Below are 25,924 nucleotides of genomic sequence, written 5' to 3'. Positions count from 1 at the left end.
TTTGTTTTCGGATTGCATTTCCTTAGGATTCTTCCAATGAAGCTCAGTCTGGCATCTGCTTTACCGACGATCAACTTCATATGATCATTTTGAATCACTCCTAATACCTACTCCCAGATAATTTACGGAAGTAATTGCTTCCAGTTGCTGACCTGCTATATTGTAGCTAAATGATAAAGGATCATTCTTTCTATGTATTCGAAGCACATTACACTTGTCTACGTTAAGATTCAATTGCCATTCCCTGCACCATGCGTCAATTCGTTGCAGATCCTCCTGCATTTCAGTACAATTTTCCATTGTTACAACTCCGCAAAAAGCCTCAGTGAACTTCCGATGTTATTCGCAAGGTCATTTATGTATATTGTGAATACCAACGGTCCTACGACACTCCCCTGCGGCACACCCGAAATCACTCTCACTTCGGAAGACTTCTCTCCATTGAGAATGATATGCTGCGTTCTGTTATTTAGAAACTCTTCAATCCAATCAACACAATTGGTCTGATAGTCCATATGCTCTTACTTTGTTCATTAAACGACTGTGGAGAACTGTATCGAACGCCTCGCGAAAGTCAAGAACTCTAAGTTATAATAGGTGCAGCACTTTTTTTACTGGTAAATGGGCATCTTTAAGGTTTCATCCAAAGTCACTAAGCACGATAGTCCAGAAGTAGTCCGGAAATTCAATAAACGAACAAACAGAACAAGAAATTTAGTACCAACAGTTTTTGTTAATGGCACAACGGTCACTGACCGCAAATATTTGCTTATTCAATTATCAATTTAGAGTGTTTTAGTTTTTTTAGATTATATATACAGAAGTGTGCATATGTTATAAAAATGTACCTAATGAGAGGCTATCAACTTGAATAAGCAGTGTCATAATACACACACACACACACACACACACACACACACACACACACGCACATTACGAAGTTAGGAAAACCTAACTGTGCTCATGAAGTCAACAGACAAAGCTATTGAAGTATGTATCCATAAATGGTATTGTCACAAGAATTAAAATAATGATAAAATAGTAATCAGACACGTCCCGTAATGTCAGGTCGTCGCTTGGATTCTGCGCCTACAACAGCAGTGCAAACAGCTGACTGTCGTGGCCGCTAGATGTTTAAAGCAGCATATCAAATCGCTATTTTTTTTTATTGGACAAGTTACAGACTACTTGTAGGCATTACCTTTTATAATATTTACGGTAGTTCATGAACATACTTTTGTTTAGCCTAGGAGTGTTTACTAATTTTATTACTAGTTTTATCCTTCAGTTCCCCATTTTCATTGTCTCTTGACTCCATGCCGCCAGCGGTTAGTCGTATCTGGTTCTGGCATGCTCGCTAAGCCCGAGACTTTTTTATCGTTTGACAAGGTGCTGAATAACTTAACTGTATTGCGAACAGCACATACATTTATTTGCAGCTACATTCCAGAATTTAAACTGGTATCTCCATTTGACTCCTGTTATAACTCTAGCTCCATTTTAATTGCAATTTATGTATTATGTTTAGTTGTATGCGGACGTAGTCAACGATTACATTTTTAGCTTCGCGCCGTTGCGAACTGTGTTTGGCCAACGGCATCTAGCGGCCACGCCCCGTCACCTGATTGCACCGGTGTTGTAAGCACGGTATACAAGCAACGACACGAGTTAACGGAACATGTAAGGTTACTATCTTATCATGATTTCATGTGACAATACCAACTGTCTCTGTTGATACATTGTGGACGTGGGCCAGCGGCTCGTCAAATATTTAACAAGCAAATATTTAACAAACAGCAGTACAAGTTAAAAAGTTATTTTATTTTTGCTACGAGTTTTGGCAATTCAATACGCTATCTTCAGGCCCCGTATGCAGCTCTAAAAAATTATCGATATTGGCATACTGGGGCTGTTTTTTGATGTCGTGAATTCTCAAGTGCTTCCTTCTAAGACGTGACTACAACTCAAAATACCAATTATAGATACATATTTTAATCTCTTTCTTTGCTAACTTTATGAAGACAAGTATTTTTTGCTAACTTTACGGCCTTCGTATATTATGATACTGCTTATTACAGTTGATAGGCTACAATTAGGTACATTTGTATAACATATGCATACTTCTGTATGTAGATCAATCTGAAGATGATCAAAGCTATCGAACTGTTAATTGAAGAAACAAATATTTTCTATCACTGACTGTTGTGACAATTATAAAAATTTAAGAACACTGGTTCGCTGTCACCTTCACAGTGACCCGTAACTTCTCAACAAGGGTAATAATAGCTGGGTAAGTGGTTGGACGTTTATAGTAAGTTTGTAATAGCAGAAAGTAGTAGCAATAGTTACTTTTTAATACATCGTGGGAGCAGACAGTGATCAATATTATTGCTAATAGTTACTATTAAAATGAGTCTTTATCACAAATTTATTTATTCTGGTAACCGGTTTCGACGACGCCTGTGGTCCTATTCAGACCAAAATGCTGTAAGAGCAGGAGCCGCCTCCTGGTGGTAAATCACTGCTCGAAGATGATTTACCACCAGAAGGAGACTCCTGCTCATACTGCATTTTGGTCTGAAGATGACCTCAGGCGTGGTCGAAACCGGTTACCAGAATAAATAAATTTGTGATCAAGACTGATTTTAATAGTTACTATTATTTGTATTATTATTTTAGTATTTTGTACCGGCCGCTGTGGCCGATCGGTTCTTGGCGCTTCAGTCTGGAACCGCGCGACCGCTACGGTCGCAGGTTCGAATCCTGCCTCGGGCATGGATGTGTGTGATGTCCTTAGGTTAGTTATGTTTAAGTAGTTGTAAGTTCTAGGGGACTTGTGACCTCAGATGTTAAGTCCCATAGTGCTCAGAGCCAATTGAACCATTAGTATTTCGTACGATTAGAATTTTTAATTATTTATTTATTTCTTAATGTTTATCAGTGCCAGGAATAAATAACGTACATGGGCTGGACAAAACGTAGTGGCAACACTGTTACATTTCATATCAGACTTTACGGACAGACCTTCACCGTATTACATACCCTCAATTTAGTCGCCCTGTACCTCTATCACTTTTCCGCACTGTGATGAAAGCTGTTGTACACAGTCAGCGCGTCCATCTCTCTACTTCAACTGACCTATCAGCTACAGACAGCGGGCATGCCATGTGCTGCACAGCATGTTATGGCTGTGTTGCCACTACTTTTTATTCAACCCATGTATGTACACATTTTTTAAATTATCTATGAAGATGTTAGTCATACGACCTGTGTTAGCTTCCGTGATAACAGGTGAAAGTATGAAGGTGAATAAATAGAGCTCGTCCTAAAGCTGAGTAACTCCAATCTTCTATGTTGTCAGTGTTATGCTAGAAAGTAGTGACGCTGAGCTGGTGTAAAGAATTCCCGGAATGTTCAAATCGCTCTGAGCGCTATGGGACTTAACATCTGTGGTCATCAGTCCCCTATAACTTAGAACTACTTAAACCTAACTAACCTAAGGACATCACACACATCCATGCCCGAGGCAGGATTCGAACCTGCGACCGTAGCGGTCACGCAGTTCCAGTCTGAAGCGCCTAGAACCGCACGGCCACACCGGCCGACCATTCCCGAAATTTTTACTAGTGTTCTTCGCCAGTATCTGAAGTACTCTATGGCATCACATCGAGTGGGATCATGGTAGACTCTTAACTACGATGTATCTGCCAGACAGAAGAGGTTAAGCAGATGGGCCCTGTATGGTATTACAGACGAGTAACGTAAGTGATGGGCCCAGGTTTCGACATGTCTGTTTCATTCTCTCTTCACTTAAATCAACAAGATCACATCTCTACACAGCGTAACTGAATCTCGCAATCACATACACAATACGCAGACATAGATTACACGTAATTATAGGTTGGGGGATGACAACGGCAAATGATCTACCTGTTATTCTAGCTACTTATTATCGCATTAGAGTAACAGACAGTTTTAACTCTCATGTTGTTGTAGATTCAGACAATACAAAAACATTTTATCGTGCACAGGTGTCATCTTTTGATCTAGAGTCTTCCAATGTATCTCTGGCATCTGCCTTACCTGCGATTGGTTTCTTGAGCTCTTTCAACTTTGAATCACTCCATACGTATACTCCAAGCCATTTTATCACGGTGTGCCTCACATTATCACGAAAAGCATCATGAAACGTCTCACTCTTTCCACAACGTCATTTATATACATATTGTGAAAATCAATGGTCCTAGTACACTTCCTTGGAGTGAGACGGAATTTACTTTTACATCTTGATATCTCTCTTCATTAAGAATGGCATACAGTGTTTTGTTTGCTAGAAACATTTCAATCCAACCACACAGCTTATTTGACATTCAGTACAGTATTTTATTCATTAGAAGGCAGTGCGGAAATTTGTCGAACGCCTACCGAAAGTCAAGGAACATGGCGTCAACCTAGGTGACGATGTATAATGCTTTCTGGTTCTCATGGACGAACGAAGCGCTTGGAACCCCTCTGGATTCCTACGGAGGGGATTTTTCTGTCTCCGGAAAAGTCTTAATACGCGAGGGGAAAACATGTTCCACAATCCTACAACATACCGACGTCACTGATACAGACCTATAGTTTTTTTTGCGTATGTTCGGCTACCCTTCTTGAAAACGGTAATGACCTGCTCCTTTTCCCTACCACTAGGAACGTTTCGCTCCTCCAGTGACCTGCGTTACACTGCTGTTGGAAGGGAAGCGAATTCTTTCGCATATTCTATGTAGAACAGCACTGGTGTCCCGTAATATACAGTGGCTTTTCCCCTTTTCAGCCATTTCAGCTGATTTTCTATGCTGTGATCCTTTATTTCGATATAGGTCATTTTGATGTATGTGCCACGATATGATAATCCCTAGTGAAACTTATGTAAAAAATGCATTTAATACCTCTTCCTTCTCTCTGTCATCCTTAGTTTCGACGTCAGTATGGTCACAGAGAGTATGGACACATGGCCTTCGGCCATTTACTGATTTAACTTAAGGCCAAATCTTCTTAGGGTTTTCTGTTAGATCGTTGGACAATTTTACTTTAGAATTCGTCGAGTGTTTGACGCACGGCTCTCCTTACGCTACTTTTGATTTCGTTTAGTTTGTTTGTGAGGTTACGGCACTCTGAGCAGCTTTCAAACACGGTTGTCGAACCACGGAGGGGCTTTGCCATCCCCCACAATTTTTTCTCCGAATATGTATTTGTAAGACGCAGTGTGTAATTTTTTTGAAGTTTGTTTACGCTCAACGTACAGTCCTGAAGATGAATGTTTCATGTTGACCGCTCAGGTAAACTGAAATTCATTGTTTCTAGCACTAGCTATCCAGAAATATCTTCCTATTTATTTACATTCCTATTTATAGTAGTTTTCATTCGGACCTGCTGGTTACCAGCAGATCTAAGGTGTTACCTTCACGATTCGGTTCTCTGATTAGCTGTTCGAGATAATTTTCGGATGAGGCATTGAGAAGAATTTCACATGATTCACTGTCCCCCACCCCCAATGATTATAACATTCCTGTCCATAGCTCGTAAGTTAAAATCTGCTTCTAATATTATAACCAGGAAGTTTACTCAAAATCTTAAGTTTTCCCTAAATTTTCCGCCACTACTGCTTCTGAGGCAGTCTGTCTATAAAAGCAATCGATATCCATGTTTACTCCACCTTTAACAGTTATCTTCACCCAAAATTATTTCGCATTCGGTATCTGTACTAGCCTCATTGGGTATTATCGTGTTATTTACAGTTATAATCACTCCTCCTCCACAGGAGTTGAACCTATCACTGGGATATACAGTCCAGTCGGAACTTGTCATTTCATTGTTCATGACTGGTTTCAGCAGCTTTCTGTTCGTACTACTATGTGGTCGTTATTACCATTTATAAGTGGGATTTGTTCTGGGCCTAGGGAAATGAGGACGTCTCTTATAAGTGTGGCCGCAGCCCCGGAGTGGAACGGACGAGCCGACAGCAACGTACAAATGAGAACAAGCTGTAATCTCAAATTTGGCGCTGTTATCTATGAGGAAGTGTTACCTGATAAAAAAAAAATGTAATATCCAGTCATGTTTGTACGAAATAACCTGGTGCAAAGGTCGGTTTCTAGCTCATCATAAGGAAAATTTTAAAGTTGAACATATTTCAAAACTTTAAAAAATTGTAACCTTTAATCAAAGGATTAATGAATCACAACTGGTATCAGATATCTCATACAAATATCTGCGAGTCCACTAGGTGCGGAAAAGGATCAAGATTAGTAGAATATTGGAAAACTGACGTTTGCCTACAAAACAGCTTGTAAAACACTTGTGTGCCTCGTAATGGAATACACTTTAAGTGTCTGTAAATCAATGCAGATCCGAGAAGCCAGGGAATGTTCGGCGTATACAGAGTCGTGCAACGTGAACAGTCGCCCGCATGTTCTGTGATAGTCTAAGATAAATCAAAAATCTCAAATCGGTATCTACTTAGAAAATTTGAAAAATATTTACCAAGCGGGGAATATTCAACTTTTCAAGAATAGCTTCCGCAGAGACCATGACACGAAAGAAAACTCACCATGTAGTCTGCGATTAAAAAGGCCTACGTATCAGTTTTATCCTCCTATACAGTTGACGGACGGGTTAACCCTGTTCATGATTTACTCCAATTTTACATCGCAGAGAATCTAATGGCATTAAAATATAGTCCGCACAAGCTTTTATGAGAAATGTCTTTTGTGGAAAAAATTTCACTTCTCCAATTTCCTGTTAATCAACAGTAGCCCGCCACTTTCTTTACCCAAGGGTGAACTTGAGCAATTGTCCTTGCAGCGTGAAACAGAAAACGTTTCGGAACTCAAGGTACCGAAAGACCAACCAAGTACTTATCTTGAGTAATGATTCATTGCTTGCCGTGCAGGTAATAAGCAATATCTATTTTTTCACGTTCGAGAGAATCTAAATTCTTACTGTTTGCTATTAAGAAGTAGTATTAAATCAAATTTATTGTTTATAAAAGTGTATAAATAACAGTGGAGCACTTTTCCTGTTTTTTTTTTCACTCAGTCCATGTACACTTAACGCAGCACAGGTAGTAAACTCTTGCATATTTGACGAACATAGCAGGTCTTCTCCGACAGATACTTGGATTACAGCTATAGTACTGCATGGGCGGTATGAAGATGGTATGTCTGCTATTGCATCATCAAGCTTTATCTTTTCATCGTGTCTTCAGCATGTAGTAATGCGCGATTGAGGATGAGATGTGTGGTCTTTAAACCGCTCATGAGGTAAAAATGAAAGTCGAAATATATGTGGAACAATACGCAATGTGGTGTTGGTGAAAACGATTCCTCGTATTTTGCGAAAATCCTCCGAGTTTCACATGAGAACAGTTTCAGTCTTGCCACATCGTATTCCATACTTTGGAGAAAAAGGCCTGTGGCTGCACTACGAGCAGTGTGATCGTTTCGAAGTCGAAGGTCTGAATCCAGAATTCCTGCCGTGAAAGTAGTAGCATGATACTGCTGCTCAACAAGGAAATTACCCACTACCACCTAACAACAGGTAACTGCTTAACCGCCCTGTAATATTCGCTGAGCTCGCTATAATCACGTAGGTGCTCTTACGCGTAAGACTGAATGCACACAGCTTATTTCCATTTTAATGCTCTGAAATTTTGCATGTTACATGTCGCCTCGGGTAAATCGGTGTTTCGTGGGTTTCTCCTGTCTGAATAGAAGAAGATAAGGAGGAGGAAGAAGTGATTTTGTGGCGACACCAATTGGAAAAATTGTCTATCATTTCTCTGTACGCAGGGAAAATTTGTTACTTTGGCTTACATTCACAAGCAACTGGAGCAACCAGCAACCAGCTATTAAAAATCAGGAAACTGTAACGACAACTTGAACAGAGACAGCAGCTACACCCTTAGCAGTGTATTGAAACGGATGCTTGATGCTGATAAGGAAGAAATCAGCTCACCCACTGTCTAGAAAAATCAACATTGCTACCAATGTTCTACAGTCAGAGACAGTGACATAGCCTCTGGTATCATACGGAAGTTCCAGCACTCTGTGACATCTCTACGACATAATTCGATCACCTGAAGCACCTAATGAGATCCTGGTCCAGGATGTGAACGCCCAAAAAATGTCAACCTGCCGCTATGTCATCCTCTGCCTTGCGGCGTCACGTGGATTCGGTATGGAGGGGCATGTGGTCAACTCCCCGCTCTCCTCACCATTTTGCAGACTTTCCACACTTTGGAACAGCTACTTCTCATTAAAATATCTCCTCAATCGGCATCACGAGACTGAGTCCACGACGTATCAATCCTCTCACGAAGGAGGAATTCTTGGCAGCACCGCGAATCGATCCCGAATCGTCCGCATGGACTATTTATGAATATTTTTGCATGACTTACACTACAGGGTGTTTAAAATGACTTTACAACTTTGAAAATTCATATAAATTAATTTATAGTACCTACAGAGGTGACTGTAGTGTCAATTTGTAGGGAAATACATCAAGTTTTGTCTCGCAAAGTTTCCTAGTGCCGAAGTGCGGTAGTGGCAGTTCCGTTAAAGATGGCTGCCTTCACTGGACCAGAGTGTGCTAGCTATGTGTTTTGGTTTGAAGAATCGAAGTCGGCGACAACAGTTCAGCGTAATTGCCGTACCAAGTACGCTGAAGATCCTTCTAGTAGGCATACAATTTATAAGTGGCATAAATGTTTTGTAGAAACGGGGTGCTCGGTAAGACATGGCAAAGATTAGATTAGATTAGATTAGTACTTGTTCCATAGATCATGAATACGACACTTCGTAATGCTGTGGAAAGTGTCAGGTTAATAAAAAGTTAGTTAGGTTTAAGTAGTCCTAAGTTCTAGGGAACTGATGACCATAGATGTTAAGTCCCATAGTGCTCAGAGCCATTTGAACTATTTGATTAACAGGTCTGATGGTCTCGTCGTAAGAGCCAAATCTCACATTTGTCAAAATAATCAAAAGCTAATGTGTCTTTTTGTGTATTACTTCTTTGTACCCAAAAGCACCGAACGTATTCTGATATCGCATAATTACATCACCTCTTTCCACTTCATCAGTGGAAAAATTAGAAAGTACGTAATTTATTTTAAGAATGTTGCAGGTTTTCTCTTCGGCTGGAGCCACAGCGTAGTATGTTTCATAATATGACCTTGTATAATAAATAATTCCAGGTCAAATGCAAAGTATTGTTTCTTCTTTACTACAAACTTGTTTCAGCTACAGCTCCATTCCCAAGCAAATCTCTAGAGGTTCCAGTTGGTGAGTCTTCTTTCATTTATAACAGTTGTAAATGTCACTTTACATATATACTTACGTCTAGTAGGAATAGGCGCCCATATTGCGCCAGTCAATGAACTATCGATTGTCTAGATGTTCCTAGATTGTTAAAAGTCAGGTAAATTCTATTTGTATAGAATTTCCTTCGTGAAGTTATTTTGACAGCTAGCATGACTGTTTATTCTCGTTGATGTTTTACCTTTACTGTACAATCTTTGCTAGCCAGTGATGATATGTTTCATTGCTATAGCTCTGCTATGATCACATACATACATTACTGGACTGTCGAAGACGTATCTTTTACTGAAGCTTGACGTTTGGTGAGGAAAGATGGCGACATCGGGAAGTGTGCTATACCAACACGATTTTCTGAAACGAAATAACGTTGTAAGATTTACGAATTGGTTTAAGAAATTCCTGCAGTTGAGCAAATATTTGCGTACTAGTTGAGTTATGAGGAGCGCATCAATTACGTATACGCATGTTTTAAGCAGACTGCACTTTTCGTAAGAACACTCAAATGAAGAAAGACACTTGTTATCGACGACAAATTGCACGTTCTACTTATAGGTGCAATTTCATAATGAGTATGGTATTCGAAGAAAAGCAAGAAAAGCAGAAGATGATCAAAACAGGATGAAAGCACATCATTAAGCTACGTCTGTTAATACTAGATAATTAAACTCCCACAAAAACTATTCAAATACTGCCAGGATTTCGGATAAAACAAAGTTTAGTGTCATTATTTAGGCTTACACACAGCGCAAAAACAAAAACGCGTAAGATGTTTCTAGTTATGTTTGCTCTGAAACATGTTCCTTTCTTTTTATCTTCCGTCTGCTGTACAAAAAATTACCGCCAAACGCGACGCATATATGAACCATTGTGTCAAAACTAAGGGTAACGTAGTTTTATCAGTTTATTCCCATTTCTTACCAGTATTTTGTCTGCAAACAAAAAGCTTTTTGCACGTCGTTTGCGCTCGGTTGCTATTGCAAACTGATGGCTTCAGTGACACCAGTGAGAAAGTATAAGATATTTCCAGTCTAACAATGTACGTCGATGTTGCCAGTTTAGTACTGTATGTCTGTGGTTATGATTTGTATCTATGATTACCTTTTGTTTTTGTTTACTGTCTACTTTTCATCCGTTCTTTTCCAAAATTTCAATAAAATTTTCTAGTTAATTTTCATCTTTAAGATTGGTTGGTTCATTAAAAATATCATTTGGATGATTCTGTGTGTGCGTATATATTTATAATTCTTCGAAGATGTTCGTATCATGTCTATGTTCTGTGTACCGCTTGAAATGCGTTTTCGATATGTTTTTTGGGGTATAGGTAAAAGCTTAATTCACTGCTGTCGCTTTCTTGTGTGTTTTTTGAATCTAAATCTAAAATTTCATCCAGTTTGACCGCAATAGGATTTAATGCAGTCGTTACACGAAATGTATGTGCCTGCGTTGCTAAAGTCGGATATTTTGGTTTTTCCAGATCGAACATTCGTTTTTAGATTGTTTTTGTTCAGAATGCTAGTTTTATGGTAGTTATGTATAAGAATTAGTTTATTTCATTCATTACGTGTTCCAAGTATATTGTCGGTATGTATGTCACTTTTCCTTTAATTTTGATTTCTTTTGTTACTTTTATGTCGAGTACTTTTGATAAAGAGAGAATAGAAGCTTTAGAAATGTGGTGCTACAGAAGAATGCTGAAACTTTGATGGGTAGATCACATAACTAATGAAGAGGTACTGAATAGAATTGGGGAGAAGAGAAATTTGTGGCACAACTTGACTAGAAGAAGGGAACGGTTGGTAGGACATGTTCTGAGGCATTAAGGGATCACGAATTTAGTATTAGAGGGTAGCGTGGAGGGTAAAAATCGTAGAGGGTGGCCAAGAGATGAATACACTAAACAGTTTCAGAAGGATGTAAGTTGCACTAGGTACTGGGAGATGAAGAAGCTTGCACAGGATGCAGTAGCATGGAGAGCTACATCAAACCAGTCTCTGGACAGAAGAAAAACAACAACTTTTATGTCCATTTGTATGGTTTGGCTTTTAGCTTTTATGTGTTGTTCATACAGTTTGAACTAAATTTGGATTGAAATCCTTTTCTTGAGCTGTCTGTTGAAGTATTGTTAGCTCATTTTGTATTGCTTAATGTTCGACTGGCAAACTGATTATTCTATTCATCATTGAATTGAAGTAGTCATACTTTTGCGATTCGCCTGACAAGATCTTCCATTAATTATGCTGTTTGCGGTAGTTGATTTTTTGTAGATTTTGCAAGCACGATCGTTGTTACTGTTGCACATTTTAATATCGTGAAAATTTATGGATTTATTTGTTTCTGTTTCCAACCTAAGTTTTATTTTTTATGCACTTCGTTGAGTTCTTGATGAATTGGTTCGATGACTTCATCATTTTCATTCATTACCACTTACGTGCCATCTTCATATTTATGGTAATATCTAATTGTGTTGAGTAATGGCCTTTGGGAGCCGAAAAATTATTCCTCCAGTGTGATGATAAATTTGTGGGCAACGGTACCAGCAACACAGTTTCCCATAGCCACTGCATTAGCTTGTGTGTAAATTTTGTGATTAAATTCAAAATAATTTTCATTCCAAATTAGTTTTAGCAGAGCTATGATTTCATAGGTTCCTGCGATTTAAGTTTTTCTAGGTCTTCGAAGGTTACCTTTCATAATTTCTATTTTTTCCTGTACGGGTTTGTTTGTATATAGCTTTGTAATATGAAAGGAAAAAATCTGTGATTTTGTGGTCTTTGTATATCTTTTATGCCATGTGCTAATGTTCTTGAGTTCTTTATGGGATACTTCTTGTTGTAGCCATATAGCTTGATAAGGAATGTGTTAGGTTTTTTTTTTTACTTACAAGGTACGCTCGGCAGTCAGTACAATTTATAATTGGGCGATTTGAAGTTAATTCTTTGTGTCTCTTAGGTTCTGCGTGCAGTTTTGGAGTACGTGGGTACATAATGATGGAAGCTTTCCTTTCCCTCGTTTGTTGGTATTATAATACAATTTTTGATGCATTTCTTTGCTTGTGCAGCATACTTGATGGGGTTGTGTGGCATTTCTGTAACGTTGTCTTCCAAAAAAGTAATTTTATTAATATATTCACTATGATTTATAATAACTACACTGCTAACCTTATCCGATTTTATTGCTATTGCATTTGTGTTAGTAATTCCTGATTTATGCTGTTGAATGTATTATGTTCAGTTTGCGTTTGTCATATAATGTTATACTGTTGCGAAATAGCGGTCCAAGATTTTGGATACACCTGAAAAACCGAAGCACAATGCATCGAAAAGGCAACGCAAGTGCCACACAAAATATCAAATGGATGCTACGTACATCTTGGAAGAATTAGAAATGTACATGCAAACAAGAAATTACCAAACGATCTATCTTAAACATAACAATTATGTAGAAAATTTTATTGAAATTTTGGAAAACGAGAATGGCTAAAAGGCACACATTAACTGAAACAAAAGATAATCATAGATACAATCACAACAGAATTATAATATTTATGACTCACATCACTGACTAGCGAAGATTAAACATTAAATGTAAATCATCAACGATAATAAACTATCATTCTAGCTATCAGAAGAATTTCACTAACAGAAGAATTTCACTAACAGAATTCTGTAAAAATACAACTTTCGTGACACATAACAATCTAGCAACGTATAGATAAGTTAACAGTTTACTCGCTAATGAAATATGGACATCTATGCCATCTGGACGTAAGTACACTACTGTCTCTGACACGAATCTATTTCATGGCTTAGATGTTGCAAAATTTACCTCAAAACTCCCTGTGATGTTGAGGGTGAAATGGCTTTATTTAATGCTTTCCAGACACATTGTTTTGTCTAGTCACTTTTCCAACTTTTTTCTACTTGTTTGAAACCCATATTATCTCCTACTACAGATATGTTTACTGATACAAATAAAAGCTCACATGCACCCTTGCGAAATAGCGGTCCAAGATTTTGGATACACCTGAAAAACCGAAGCACAATGCATCGAAAAGGCAACGCAAGTGCCACACAACTGTGCGTCACTGAAATTGCCGAGCGTCTCTAGGCGCTACAGTCTGGAACCGCGCGACCGCTACGGTCGCAGGTTCGAATCCTGCCTCGGGCATGGATGTATGTGATGTCCTTAGGTTAGTTAGGTTTAAGTAGTTCTAAGTTCTAGGGGACTGATGACCTCAGAAGTTGAGTCCCATAGTGCTCAGAGCCATTTGAATCATTTTTAAGAAGACCTTGACTCATGCCACTTTGAACTCCAGAGGGAAGCATTAGTCGGCACAAATACTGTGCGTCATCTAGTAGTGAATGTTTTAAATATTTTATCCGTGATCTGCAGATGACGAAGAAATTGAAGAAATGTATGATGAAATAAAAGAAATTATTCAGATTGTGAAGGGAGACGAAAATTTAATAGTCATGGGTGACTGGAATTCGAGTGTAGGAAAAGGGAGAGAAGGAAACATAGTAGGTGAATATGGATTGGGGGACAGAAATGAAAGAGGAAGCCGCCTGGTCGAATTTTGCACAGAACACAACATAATCATAACTAACACTTGGTTTAAGAATCATGAAAGAAGGTTGTATACATGGAAGAACCCTGGAGATACTAAAAGGTTTCAGATAGATTATATAATGGTAAGACAGAGATTTAGGAATCAGGTTTTAAATTGTAAGACATTTCCAGGGGCAGATGTGGACTCTGACCACAATCTATTGGTTATGACCTGTAGATTAAAACTGAAGAAACTGCAAAAAGGTGGGAATTTAAGGAGATGGGACCTGGATAAACTCAAAGAACCAGAGGTTGTACAGAGATTCAGGGAGAGCATAAGGGAGCAATTGACAGGAATGGGGGAAATAAATACAGTAGAAGAAGAATGGGTGGCTTTGAGGGATGAAGTAGTGAAGGCAGCAGAGGATCAAGTAGGTAAAAAGACGAGGGCTAGTAGAAATCCGTGGGTAACAGAAGAAATATTGAATTTAATTGATGAAAGGAGAAAATATAAAAATGCAGTAAGTGAAACAGGCAAAAAGGAATACAAATGTCTCAAAAATGAGATCGACAGGAAGTGCAAAATGGCTAAGCAGGGATGGTTAGAGGACAAATGTAAGGATGTAGAGGCCTATCTCACTAGGGGTAAGATAGATACCGCCTACAGGAAAATTAAAGAGACCTTTGGAGATAAGAGAATCACTTGCATGAATATCAAGAGCTCAGATGGAAACCCAGTTTTAAGCAAAGAAGGGAAAGGAGAAAGGTGGAAGGAGTATATATAGAGGGTCTATACAAGGGCGATGTACTTGAGGACAATATTATGGAAATGGAAGAGGATGAAGATGAAATGGGAGATATGATACTGCGTGAAGAGTTTGACAGAGCACTGAAAGACCTGAGTCGAAACAAGGCCCCCGGAGTAGACAATATTCCATTGGAACTACTGACGGCCGTGGGAGAGCCAGTCCTGACAAAACTCTACCATCTGGTGAGCAAGATGTATGAAACAGGCGAAATACCCTCAGACTTCAAGAAGAATATAATAATTCCAATCCCAAAGAAAGCAGGTGTTGACAGATGTGAAAATTACCGAACTATCAGTTTAATAAGTCACAGCTGCAAAATACTAACACGAATTCTTTACAGACGAATGGAAAAACTAGTAGAAGCCAACCTCGAGGAAGATCAGTTTGGATTCCGTAGAAACACTGGAACACGTGAGGCAATACTGACCTTACGACTTATCTTAGAAGAAAGATTAAGGAAAGGCAAACCCACGTTTCTAGCATTTGTAGACTTAGAGAAAGCTTTTGACAATGTTGACTGGAATACTCTCTTTCAAATTCTAAAGGTGGCAGGGGTAAAATACAGGGAGCGAAAGGCTATTTACAATTTGTACAGAAACCAGATGGCAGTTATAAGAGTCGAGGGGCATGAAAGGGAAGCAGTGGTTGGGAAGGGAGTAAGACAGGGTTGTAGCCTCTCCCCGATGTTGTTCAATCTGTATATTGAGCAAGCAGTAAAGGAAACAAAAGAAAAATTCGGAGTAGGTATTAAAATTCATGAAGGAGAAATAAAAACTTTGAGGTTCGCTGATGACATTGTAATTCTGTCAGAGACAGCAAAGGACTTGGAAGAGCAGTTGAATGGAATGGACAGTGTCTTGAAAGGAGGATATAAGATGAACATCAACAAAAGCAAAACAAGGATAATGGAATGTAGTCTAATTAAGTCGGGTGATGCTGAGGGAATTAGATTAGGAAATGAGGCACTTAAAGTAGTAAAGGAGTTTTGCTATTTGGGGAGCAAAATAACCGATGATGGTCGAAGTAGAGAGGATATAAAATGTAGGCTGGCAATGGCAAGGAAAGCGTTTCTGAAGAAGAGAAATTTGTTAACATCGAGTATAGATTTAAGTGTCAGGAAGTCATTTCTGAAAGTATTCGTATGGAGTGTAGCCATGTATGGAAGTGAAACATGGACGATAAATAGTTTGGACAAGAAGAGAGTAGAAGCTTTCGAAATGTGGTGCTACAGAAGAATGCTGAAGATTAGATGGGTAGATCACATAACTAATGAGGAAGTATTGAATAGGATTGGGGAGAAGAGAAGTTTGTGGCACAACTTGACCAGAAGAAGGGATCGGTTGGTAGGACATGTTCTGAGGCATCAAGGGATCACCAATTTAGTATTGGAGGGCAGCGTGGAGGGTAAAAATCGTAGAGGGAGACCAAGAGATGAATACACTAAGCAGATTCAGAAGGATGTAGGTTGCAGTAGGTACTGGGAGATGAAAAAGCTTGCACAGGATAGAGTAGCATTGAGAGCTGCATCAAACCAGTCTCAGGACTGAAGACCACAACAACAACAACAACAACATCCGTGAGTTCGTACTCCTAACGAGTCTGGGAACATGCAACAGTGTACTGAGAACACTACAGCACTGGAAACACTTTTCGTGAAGAAAACGGCACTTCCGTTTAGTACTTCCCTTCTTCAAATAGACACTACGACATCAATCGGTGGCTGTTTAATGCCGGACGTTAACAAAGTTTACAGAACACTCTTCAGCTTAGAAGAAGACAGGCAACAATTCCTTACTTTAGAGAAAAACTACAAAATAAACAGAACTTATTTTTTTAAACTAATTTATTCACATTTGAAGCACAAACATCAGATCCCCTTCAAAGGACTCGCTATTTGCACTAAAACTTCTCTAATCTTCTATTTCGTTTTTCAAAACACTTTTAAATTCATTTTTCGTTGTGCCTGACAGCGACTCCGTCATTTTCTTTCTCCATCTCAGCGAAACGCTTTTATTTCATGTGTCTCTTCATTCTAGGAAACAAAAACGTCGCAAAGCGAGGTAGGCGTGAGAAACAGGGGTCATAACAATTTTGGGCCAGAATTGTCGTACAAACAGGGCTGTGAGAGCAGGTGAATTGTCATAATGGAAAAACCAGTTACACAAATTAGACCACTTCCGCCGCACGCTGCTGTGGAATCTTTTCACGGCTTTCAAGTAGAAAGCCTGGTTAAGTATCCGACACTGTGGAAGAAACGCTTAATCGGTGAGTCCTGTCATATCGAAAAAAACGAATCTACATTCTTCTTAGTGTTTGATTTCACCTGACGAGTTTTCTTGGGGCGAGGCGAACTTTCAAGTCTTCCACTGGTTTGATTGTTGCTTTGATTCAGGATCATAAGCATAGCACCAAGTTTCGTCAACTGTGATAATTTTGGAAAAAAAAGGTGTGGATCATTTCAGGACTTCTTTCAAAGCACAGCATGCTTCCACGCGACCTTGTATTTGTTCTGCAGTCAGCAGTCGTGGCACGAACTTAGCAGCCACCCTTTTCGTTCCCAAGTCTTCTGTCACAATTCGTTGCACTGAGCTCCATGTCACTCCCGACAGCTCCAGAATTTCTTCAATGGTCCGCCGTCGACCTTCGTTGATGGCTGCACAAATGATTTCAACATTTCCATGTGTTCGAACAGTTGCACAACGAACAGACCTAGGTTTGTCATCAACTGACATATCACCATTTTTGAAAGGGAAAAATGACTCAAGCACTCGAGTTCTCCCGGTAGCATCGTCCTCTAAAAAAATGGTTCAAACGGCTCTGAGCACTATGGGACTTGATTTCTAAGGTCATCAGTCCCCTAGAACTTAGAGCTACTTAAACCTGACTAACCTAAGGACATCACACACATCCATGCCTGAGGAAGGATTCGAACCTACGACCACAGCAGCAGAAGCGCGGTTCCGGACAGAAGCGCCTAGAACCGCTCGGCCACAGTTGACGGCTGGTTGCGCATGTAGTCGGTCCACAATATGTACGGCTCAGCGTGGTAATGCAGCCAATGCTTCGTGCCGAGTTCGGCGTGAAGTTGAGAATGCAGCATATAGGGGAAATTAACAACCATCAAAAACTTCAAAACGTTCCTGTGTCTAACTGGTGTAGGCCGCACGACGACGTAATTGTTAGTAGACGAATGACCGAATTCTTCTTTGCATAGCTTGCGCGAAAATCCTGCAAGGTACAAATAATATGACCAATACAAGTATCTTAGGGAAGTACAGAGTAAGATGCAATGATAAGTAATGACTTAACACGAAAACTGCTCAGTCATTAACGTCGACTAACAATGTGCCGCCGTCGTCTTTGTTCCAGCCGCGATCCTCGGAAGACACACCACACAAATTGAAAACCATATAAAAGTGACATTGTTTTTGTTAGAAATAAAAGGCAGAATAACTTTGACTCCATACTATATTAAGAAAACCTAATCATTTACATAATAATCTATACAATGAGCACAGCAGAATGCCGTCCGTACCTTGCGAGAGCAAGACAACGAAAGACAAATCTTACAAGAGATAAAAAATATCCGAAGTACAAAAACACCAGACGAACGAAATTAGTCTAGTGATTAGATGTAACGTTTTAGGAGTCGATACACACACACGTAAAATTTAAAGTAAGTGCATTGTTAACAGACTTATTTCACAAACCGTTCACACATACTAAATCGGATGAAATAAAAAGTAATAATATAAGTTGTTACTGAGAAATTCTTTTGCGAGTCGTTTGCTTAACAAATATTTTATTATGAAGAGATGTTTTGATTCATCGATGTTCACAGAAGGAATAACTACTAGAACTTTATAAAACAAATGAACGTTGGGATCCGATACCTGGAACTGAATGTAGCCATTACAGTTCATCACATCACTTCGATGAAATCCACGAGTTTGATTTGGGGGATGATCTAATGGAGGCTCAGACTTTGTAATTATCGACCCGAAGCACAGAAAACGTCACATAGCGAATTACGATCGCCGTTTCATCCAGGATACGCGGAACACCTTTCGAGAACACGAGAAGAATGCCATTCACAGGGATTTCCATTCAAAATGACATCTACCCAACTCCATCTACACACTTAAGTGAAATTTTATGAGACAGTGTACGTGGCTAGTAGCTGTCCACTACACTACGTTACAGCAAAACGTACCTTGACGACGTAAGAGACTTGAGAGCAGTGGTCAGCCGTCCACTTGAGCATGAGCAGCGTCTTTACCGTGAGGTTGTCGTAAGTGTCCACCATGTCCTCAACCAGCATGTCGCCGTTCACCAGTGCCTCGGCTATTAGCTCTTCCTGCAACAGAATACAATGGTCAAGCGACTGTGTCACACTTCGTTTTTATGACCACATGTTTTCACAAAGGTCCGACAGTTGTGATACACTCTGCGGAAAATTTTTTCTGATAGCCGTAAGTCGACGTAGAATGTATGATTCACCATCAACAATACTAACTGGCTCACACATATATTTTACACACATCCTTCTTCCCTCTGAGTGCCCACCTCTTCCTAGCCCATCTCTATCCAACTCCTCCCCCCCTCCCACTCACTGTACATCTACTCCTTCCCCTCTTCCTTTTCCACCTGCTCACTCTCCCTCTACACCTTCTACCTGCCTCCTGCCCTTCCCCTCATCCCCCTCCTTTGTATATTTTCACCTTCTCCCTATCGATTCCGTCCCCTCACCTTCCACTGTCGATATCGTCCTTCTCCACACTCTTTCTCTGATCTCCTCCTCCCCTCTGCCACTGTCTGTCCCCCCTCCCTATCTACATCCTTCACCTGATCTTCCCCCCCCTCCTAGCGATCTCCTCCTGCTCCTCTAAATGTCCATCCCCTGTAGCCCCTCTCTGTCCTTACCCATCCTCTCCTCGCCTCTCTCTCTATCCATCTCCTGCCAATTCTCCCTACCCATCTTCTATTGCGCTCTTTAACTATAAAATCCTTCCTCCCCCTCACCCCATCTGTCCCCTCCCATCCCCTCTCACTGTCCCTCCCCTCCTCTCCCATCATAAATCCCCTCCTGATCCCACCTCACTTGATCTCCCTTTCCCCCCACTCCCTATACAACTCCCTTGCCCCCTCTTTCTGTCCATCTCCTCCTCTATCGATCTGAACCCTACCTCTCCCATAGCCTACTACATGTGCGGTACCAGTTAAAAGAGGTCGATAAAGCAGGCAAATACTAGTCCCGTAACATGCTCGGGGTTGAAAACACATTTGTTGTGCCTGAGGTGTAGGCTGCAATTCAAACCAGGATAATAAGGTAGGGCAATACTACTCCAACACAACACACCTGTCAAGCAGGGCCGTCTGTATATGAACATCAGAAAAACCATTTCTGCCAATATCTCAGCTCCTACGGGATCTAGGGGTTTCTAGCCTGCACATTATTGATTCTCGTTGTTCAAGCAGTATATGTGGCAAATTCGGTAGAAGATTATTTACTGGTTCATGGTGAGATGCTGTACATAAAAGCTTACATTCTGTTTTAGACACACATGTACTAGCCTCTACTCCAACACCTCACTTGCATACATGTTCGACATATATATTGTACGCAACTCCTCCTGCCACCCTTTCCCTACACACCACCTCCTAACCACTCTTGCCATACACCTCCACCACCTCCTGACCAACCTCCTTTTCTGCTCTCCTCCTCTGTGTCAACCTCAACCTCCTCCTCCTCCTCCTCCTCCTCTTCCTTTCTCCTATCTATGCCCATCTCCTCCTGCCCCCTCTGCTTGTTCATCCAAAGCAGATTGACACTACTCCCGCACAACACACCTTCATTCATGGCAATCTACACATCAAAAAGCAATAGGAAATGGTTTTCAAAAATTTACAGCTACAGTCTTGGGTCAGGTTACCCCGCCAATTTATTGTGTATTATTGCAGAAACAATGTGGTTGATTTACCAGAACCGACATTTTCTCCTGTCTTTAGCTTCTTTCTATTGTCCTATTGATTACATCAATTAACCACCAACTGAACCTCTGCTAGAAGAGAATTAATTATATGCCAGACGCGGTCGGGACAGCAGCTGACAGGTAGGTGAATGACAAACCTCACCACTAGCAGGAAAACAGAGAAATCGTCTGCAAAAGTAATTATTTTGCCACACCTCTGCAAATTAACCATCATTAGTATTCAAGCAGTCATCTGCAGCAGCCAACAACCGATACAGTTTCACTATGTTTATTAATCCGTTTGCAGTCAGTAATTCAGCTTGGGTCTTAAGGGAATGTGCCTCTCTATCAACTATGAGGCTAAATCAGAAAGTCTTTGCGTCTATTTTCTTTTAACCAAATAATGGCTGTAAATGCGAAGTCAACATATCCATTCCCAGCGTAGTACTTTCTTGGTTCGTACCAGCCTTATCTGCCAGTAGATCCGCCGCACGGCGCTGCTGTCAGTTGTTAAAGATGGCGGTAGTGATACAAACGTCCACGGCGTTAGAGCGACGAATTGTGATTCGTTTTCTATGGGGCAAGGGACGAACGCCCATAGAGATCTACAGGGAAATGCAGACCACACATGGGGAAAACTGTCTGAGATTGAGAACTGTGAGGTGGTGGTGGTGGTGGTGGTGGTGGTGGTGGTGGTGGTGGTGAGAGTTCGACAAAGGCCGTGTAGTCTTGCATGACCATGAGCAGTCGGGAAGGTCGCGTTCGCCGCTGACATTTCCTGGGTGGATGCAGTGGTGATCAGATCAGTGTGTGTCCATCACGGCCATTTCCCAGAACTTGGCATATTGTATGGGAATGCTTAAGACTTCGTTCACGGATCATTAGGGTACTGGGAGGTTTCATGTCGGTGGGTGCCAAAGCAGTTGGGTGAAATGATGAAAAGGAGGCGAATAATGTCTTCAGTGAATCATCTGGAACGTTACTCCAAGGAGGGTGAAGGTTTCCTGGGCCACATTGTTACTGGCGATGCAAAGTGGATACCGCATTTCACGCTCGAATACAAGAAACAGAGCACGGTGCGTAAACATCCCAGTTCGCCTATGACAAAAAGTTCCGTTCAGCGCCGTCTGTTGGTAAAGTGATGTTAACGGCCTTCTGGAATAGCCATGGACCGCTCCTGCTGGATTTCATGCCACAACGTGCAACCATCAACGCCGACAGACACTGCTCCACACTGTCACGTCTATGGCCAGCCATCAGGCGAAGGCGCCGAGGGATTCTCGATCTCAACAACGTGATTCTGCTCCACGACAGTGGGAGACCACATGTGGCAATCAGAACTGCCGAAAAGCTCTGGCAATTTCACTGGAAGATGCTGGACCACCCACAATGCATTCCAGACCTCGCCCCCCCCCCCCTCTCCACCAGTGACTTCCATGTTTTCGGACTGCCGAAGAAGTTCCTGGCAGGACAACGATTCACAAGTAACGATGAAGCCAAGACAGCAGTCCAACAATGGTTCTGTAGTAAGCTGGACGAATTCAACTGCAGGGGCATCTCAAATTTAGCGCTGTGATGGGATAAATGCGTGAATCGGCAAGCGAACTATGTGGAAAAATAATGTAAGGTACATAGAATAGGGATGCAATAGGGCTCCTATGAATCTTGGGAGAAAGGTTTATTGAAAAAGGAAGAGACCTATATATGTGTTTCATCGATCTAGAAAAGGCATTTGACAATGTGGCTTGGTACAAGCTGGCGACTATAATGAGGGAAAAAGAGAGTGGACTGGAAAACCAAAAGACTTGTAAACTCATATCTTAATTAAAAAGTTTGTTACAGTGAGAAGAGAAAGTACAAACTGGATCGGACTAAGGAAATGAGTAAGACAAGGATGCTGTCTATCCCCTACTCTTTTCAACCTCTACCTGGAAAATATGACTGACCAATGCTCATTAGATGACAAAGGCGCAGAAATGAGGTTTGCTGATGACATGGTCCTTCTAGCCACAGGGGAAAAAGAATTACAGGATTTGGTGGACACCATTAAAACTAACGGAAAAAAATATGGAATGAAAATTAACACAAATAAAACAAAAGTATTGGCATTAGGAGGAAATAAGGAAATAAAAATTATGCTGAATGGAGAAATACTAGAACAGGTGCAAAATTTTAAGTATCTTGGAAGCAGGATAGACACCGACTGGAAGTGCACCACAGAAATTAAAACAAGGATAGCAATGACAAAACAGGCGTTATATAAGAAAAGGAGAATTTTCTTCAGCGGTCTGGACAGAGAACTCAGGAAGAGACTCATAAAATGTCTTGTGTGGGGTGTTGTTCTACATTGCGCTGAAACATGGACTATGGGGAAGAAAGACAGAGAAAGGCTGGAGGCTTTTGAGATCTGGACATGGCGGAAGATGGAAAGAATAAGTTGGATGGACAGAGTAAAAAATGAAGAGGTATTGAGAAGAGTGGGAGAAAAGAGACAGTTACTAGATGTAATAAAGAGAAGAAAAAGAAATTGGATTGAGCATATATTAAGAAAGAATGACGGACTGATCAAAACAGTTTCAGAAGGTTATGTAGAAGGGAAAAGGAAGCGAGGAAGGAAGAGATTCGAGATACTGGAGGACAGGTTGGACGGTACAACATACAGCAGTCTTAAGAAGGAAGCAATGGCTCCCAGAAAATGGAGAAGCAAAGGACCTGCTAATATAGCAAATAACTGATGATGACATAGAACAGTATGTATATTTGTCATTACTTGCATGTATCTTACTTTGGCCAACAAAAAATACGGGCAAAGTCTTTCTGATTTGCCCTCATGATTTTCTGATTCGGGTTTTTACATTTAGCACACACGCGATTTTGCAACGTGCCTTCTCTAGCTTACGGCAGAGTTTTGCCACCCACTGTGTGGAGAGGAGTCCCGCATAGAGCTCGGCCTACCTGCAGCCGGCCGTCGCCGGAGTGGCCCGTGACGAAGAGCAGGCGGCTGGAGTCGCGCAGCGCACGCCCCCACGTCGCGCGCACGGCGTCGCGGCGCTCGCGGTTGGCCACGGCGGACGGGACGGCGAGCAGCAGCTGCGGGGGCGGGCTGCCGGCGCACAGTCCGGCCGGCGGCGGCAGCAGCGCCGTGGGCTGGCCCGGCCGCACGTAGCGCGCCGCGTCGCGCGCCCCCTGCCCCCGCAGCCACTCCATACGGGCGCCAGTCCCCGCCCCAGCCCCCGGCCCCCAGTTCTCGGCCTCCGTCTGGCGCAGTGTGTTCACCGCCACCACAAGCAGCATTGTGGACACCGTGATCATTCCTAAGACAAAAAGAGGTCGTAAATTTGTGCAACATGTTCGAATTTCACAAACGGATAATTCACAAACGGATAATTCACAAACGGATAATCTCCCACCACATCTCATCAAATTATACCATAATAGTATACTCACATCAATAGTGGGTTACGGTTCGGGAGTCTGGGCACACAGACTCACGAGGGTGGTGCCTGCCATGACAGTGAGAAGAGTCGAGAAGAACGTGATAATGAGATCAGTGGGAGCATACAGGACTACGCCGGGAGGATCCCTGTTAGTCATAATGGGGCTTTGCCCCCTGGACATCAAAATTCGGGAACAGGCCGCTTGGGCCAAGAAGGGGAACATAAAGAAAACAGAAGAGATTTTAGGCATCAGGGCTGGGAACAGGGTTGAGATCGGAGTAAGAGGAGACCAGTTATGGCAAGAATCCTGGGAAGCTGAAGAAACCAGAAGTAGAACTTTTGATCTTCTTCCGAATATTGGGGAACGGATGGGAATGAAATACTTCCAACCAACCCGGGGACTATTCCACTTTCTCACTGGTCATGGACCCTACCCGACATATTTATGTCGATTCGGAAAAAAAGGCTACACCCGCGTGTGACTGTGGTGTTCCGGAGGGTACTCCTGACCATGTCGTTTACGAGTGCCCCTTTTCAATGATGTAGCTTCAATGTTACGTGACCAACTGTCACACCACACCACAACATAAACAGCTTACTTAGACAACACGACACTTTTCAGACCATCAACAAATTGGCAAACGTGGTATCACAGAAAGTTTTCAAGGAGTATCTGAGAGACTTGAATTAGCAAGAATTTGAGAAATATTTAAACACCTATAGAGTCTGGTACCCTATTCCCATACCATCTGAGCGTGGACAGGCCGACTTCTACCGTCTGGAAATTCGCCGCGTTCGAGACTTAGGGGGAGTGGGGTGCAACGTTACCGATTATGGACAAGCACCGAACTTGACTTTGGGATAGGATTAGTTGTAGGACTTAGATTTAGGTACTATGTCTAGGAACCTGCAGCGACTAACATCTTGGCCTGCCCAGTGTCAGGGGACGCTCATTGGGTTTAGCTCAATGAGCAAGGCTCTATAAGTAGGTTTATACTTTTGAGTGACACATATGTAACGCTGTAGGCATTAGTAACTAGTTAATAGTTAGGTTTATTAAGTAATTCACATACAATCAAATTCAACTAGCTTTGCCCATTGCAATTATCCTGTAGCTCACTTTACTAGTTAGTTACTTAAATATAACAACATTTAGCTCCAATTGTAAACATTGTATCACCACGTGGACCCACTAATCATATAAGGTAGTGGTTAAAAATTGTATAATTATTGAGATTTGGAAATACAGATTTAAAAAAAAAAAAAAGATAATCTACACTGCTACACATGCCTAACATCATGTAAGGCCCCCGCGAGCACGTAGAAGTGCCGCAGTACGAAGTGGTATGGACTTGACTACTGTCTGAAATAGGCTGTCCATAAATCAGTAACAGTATGAAGGGATGGACATCTCTTCTGAACAGCACACCGCAAGGCATCCCAGATATGCTCAATAATGGTCGTATTTGGGGAGTTTGGTGGCTAGCGGAAGTTTTTAAACTCAGAAGAGTGTTCCAGGAGCCACTCTGCAGCAGTTCTGGGCTTGTCAAGTGTCACATTGTCCTGCTGGAACTGCCGAGTCCTTTGGAATGAACAATGGACATGAATGGATGCAGGTGATCAGACAGGATGCTTACGTACGTGTCACCCGTCAGAGTCGTATCAAGACGTATCAGGGGTCACACATCACTCCAACAGCACACGCCCCCACACCATTATAGAGACTCCACCAGTTTCAATAGTCCTATGCTGACACACGGGGTCCATGGACTCACGAGGTTGTCTCCATACCTGTACAC

The 25,924-nt window shown here is 41.4% G+C and overlaps 1 protein-coding gene across 1 annotated transcript in view; it reads right to left on the bottom strand.

Annotated features, from left to right (window-relative positions):
- LOC124622531 (beta-1,3-galactosyltransferase 1-like) overlaps window positions 1-23,755 on the bottom strand; it is a 28,859-nt gene extending 5,104 nt beyond the window's left edge. Inside the window, exons 1-2 of the mRNA XM_047148264.1 lie at window positions 23,644-23,755; window positions 18,930-19,073 (exon numbers count right to left, since the gene is read on the bottom strand). Coding sequence (XP_047004220.1) covers window positions 18,930-19,037 — 108 coding nt within the window. The 5' untranslated portion in view covers window positions 19,038-19,073; window positions 23,644-23,755. The remainder of the gene's footprint in view (window positions 1-18,929; window positions 19,074-23,643) is intronic.
- Window positions 23,756-25,924: the final 2,169 nt, after the last annotated feature.

The sequence above is a fragment of the Schistocerca americana genome, chromosome 7 (genome assembly GCF_021461395.2).
Source record: "Schistocerca americana isolate TAMUIC-IGC-003095 chromosome 7, iqSchAmer2.1, whole genome shotgun sequence".
Lineage (NCBI taxonomy): Eukaryota > Metazoa > Arthropoda > Insecta > Orthoptera > Acrididae > Schistocerca > Schistocerca americana.
The sequence above is the reverse complement of the archived record's forward strand: the minus strand, read 5'-3'. Positions and strand labels throughout refer to the sequence as shown.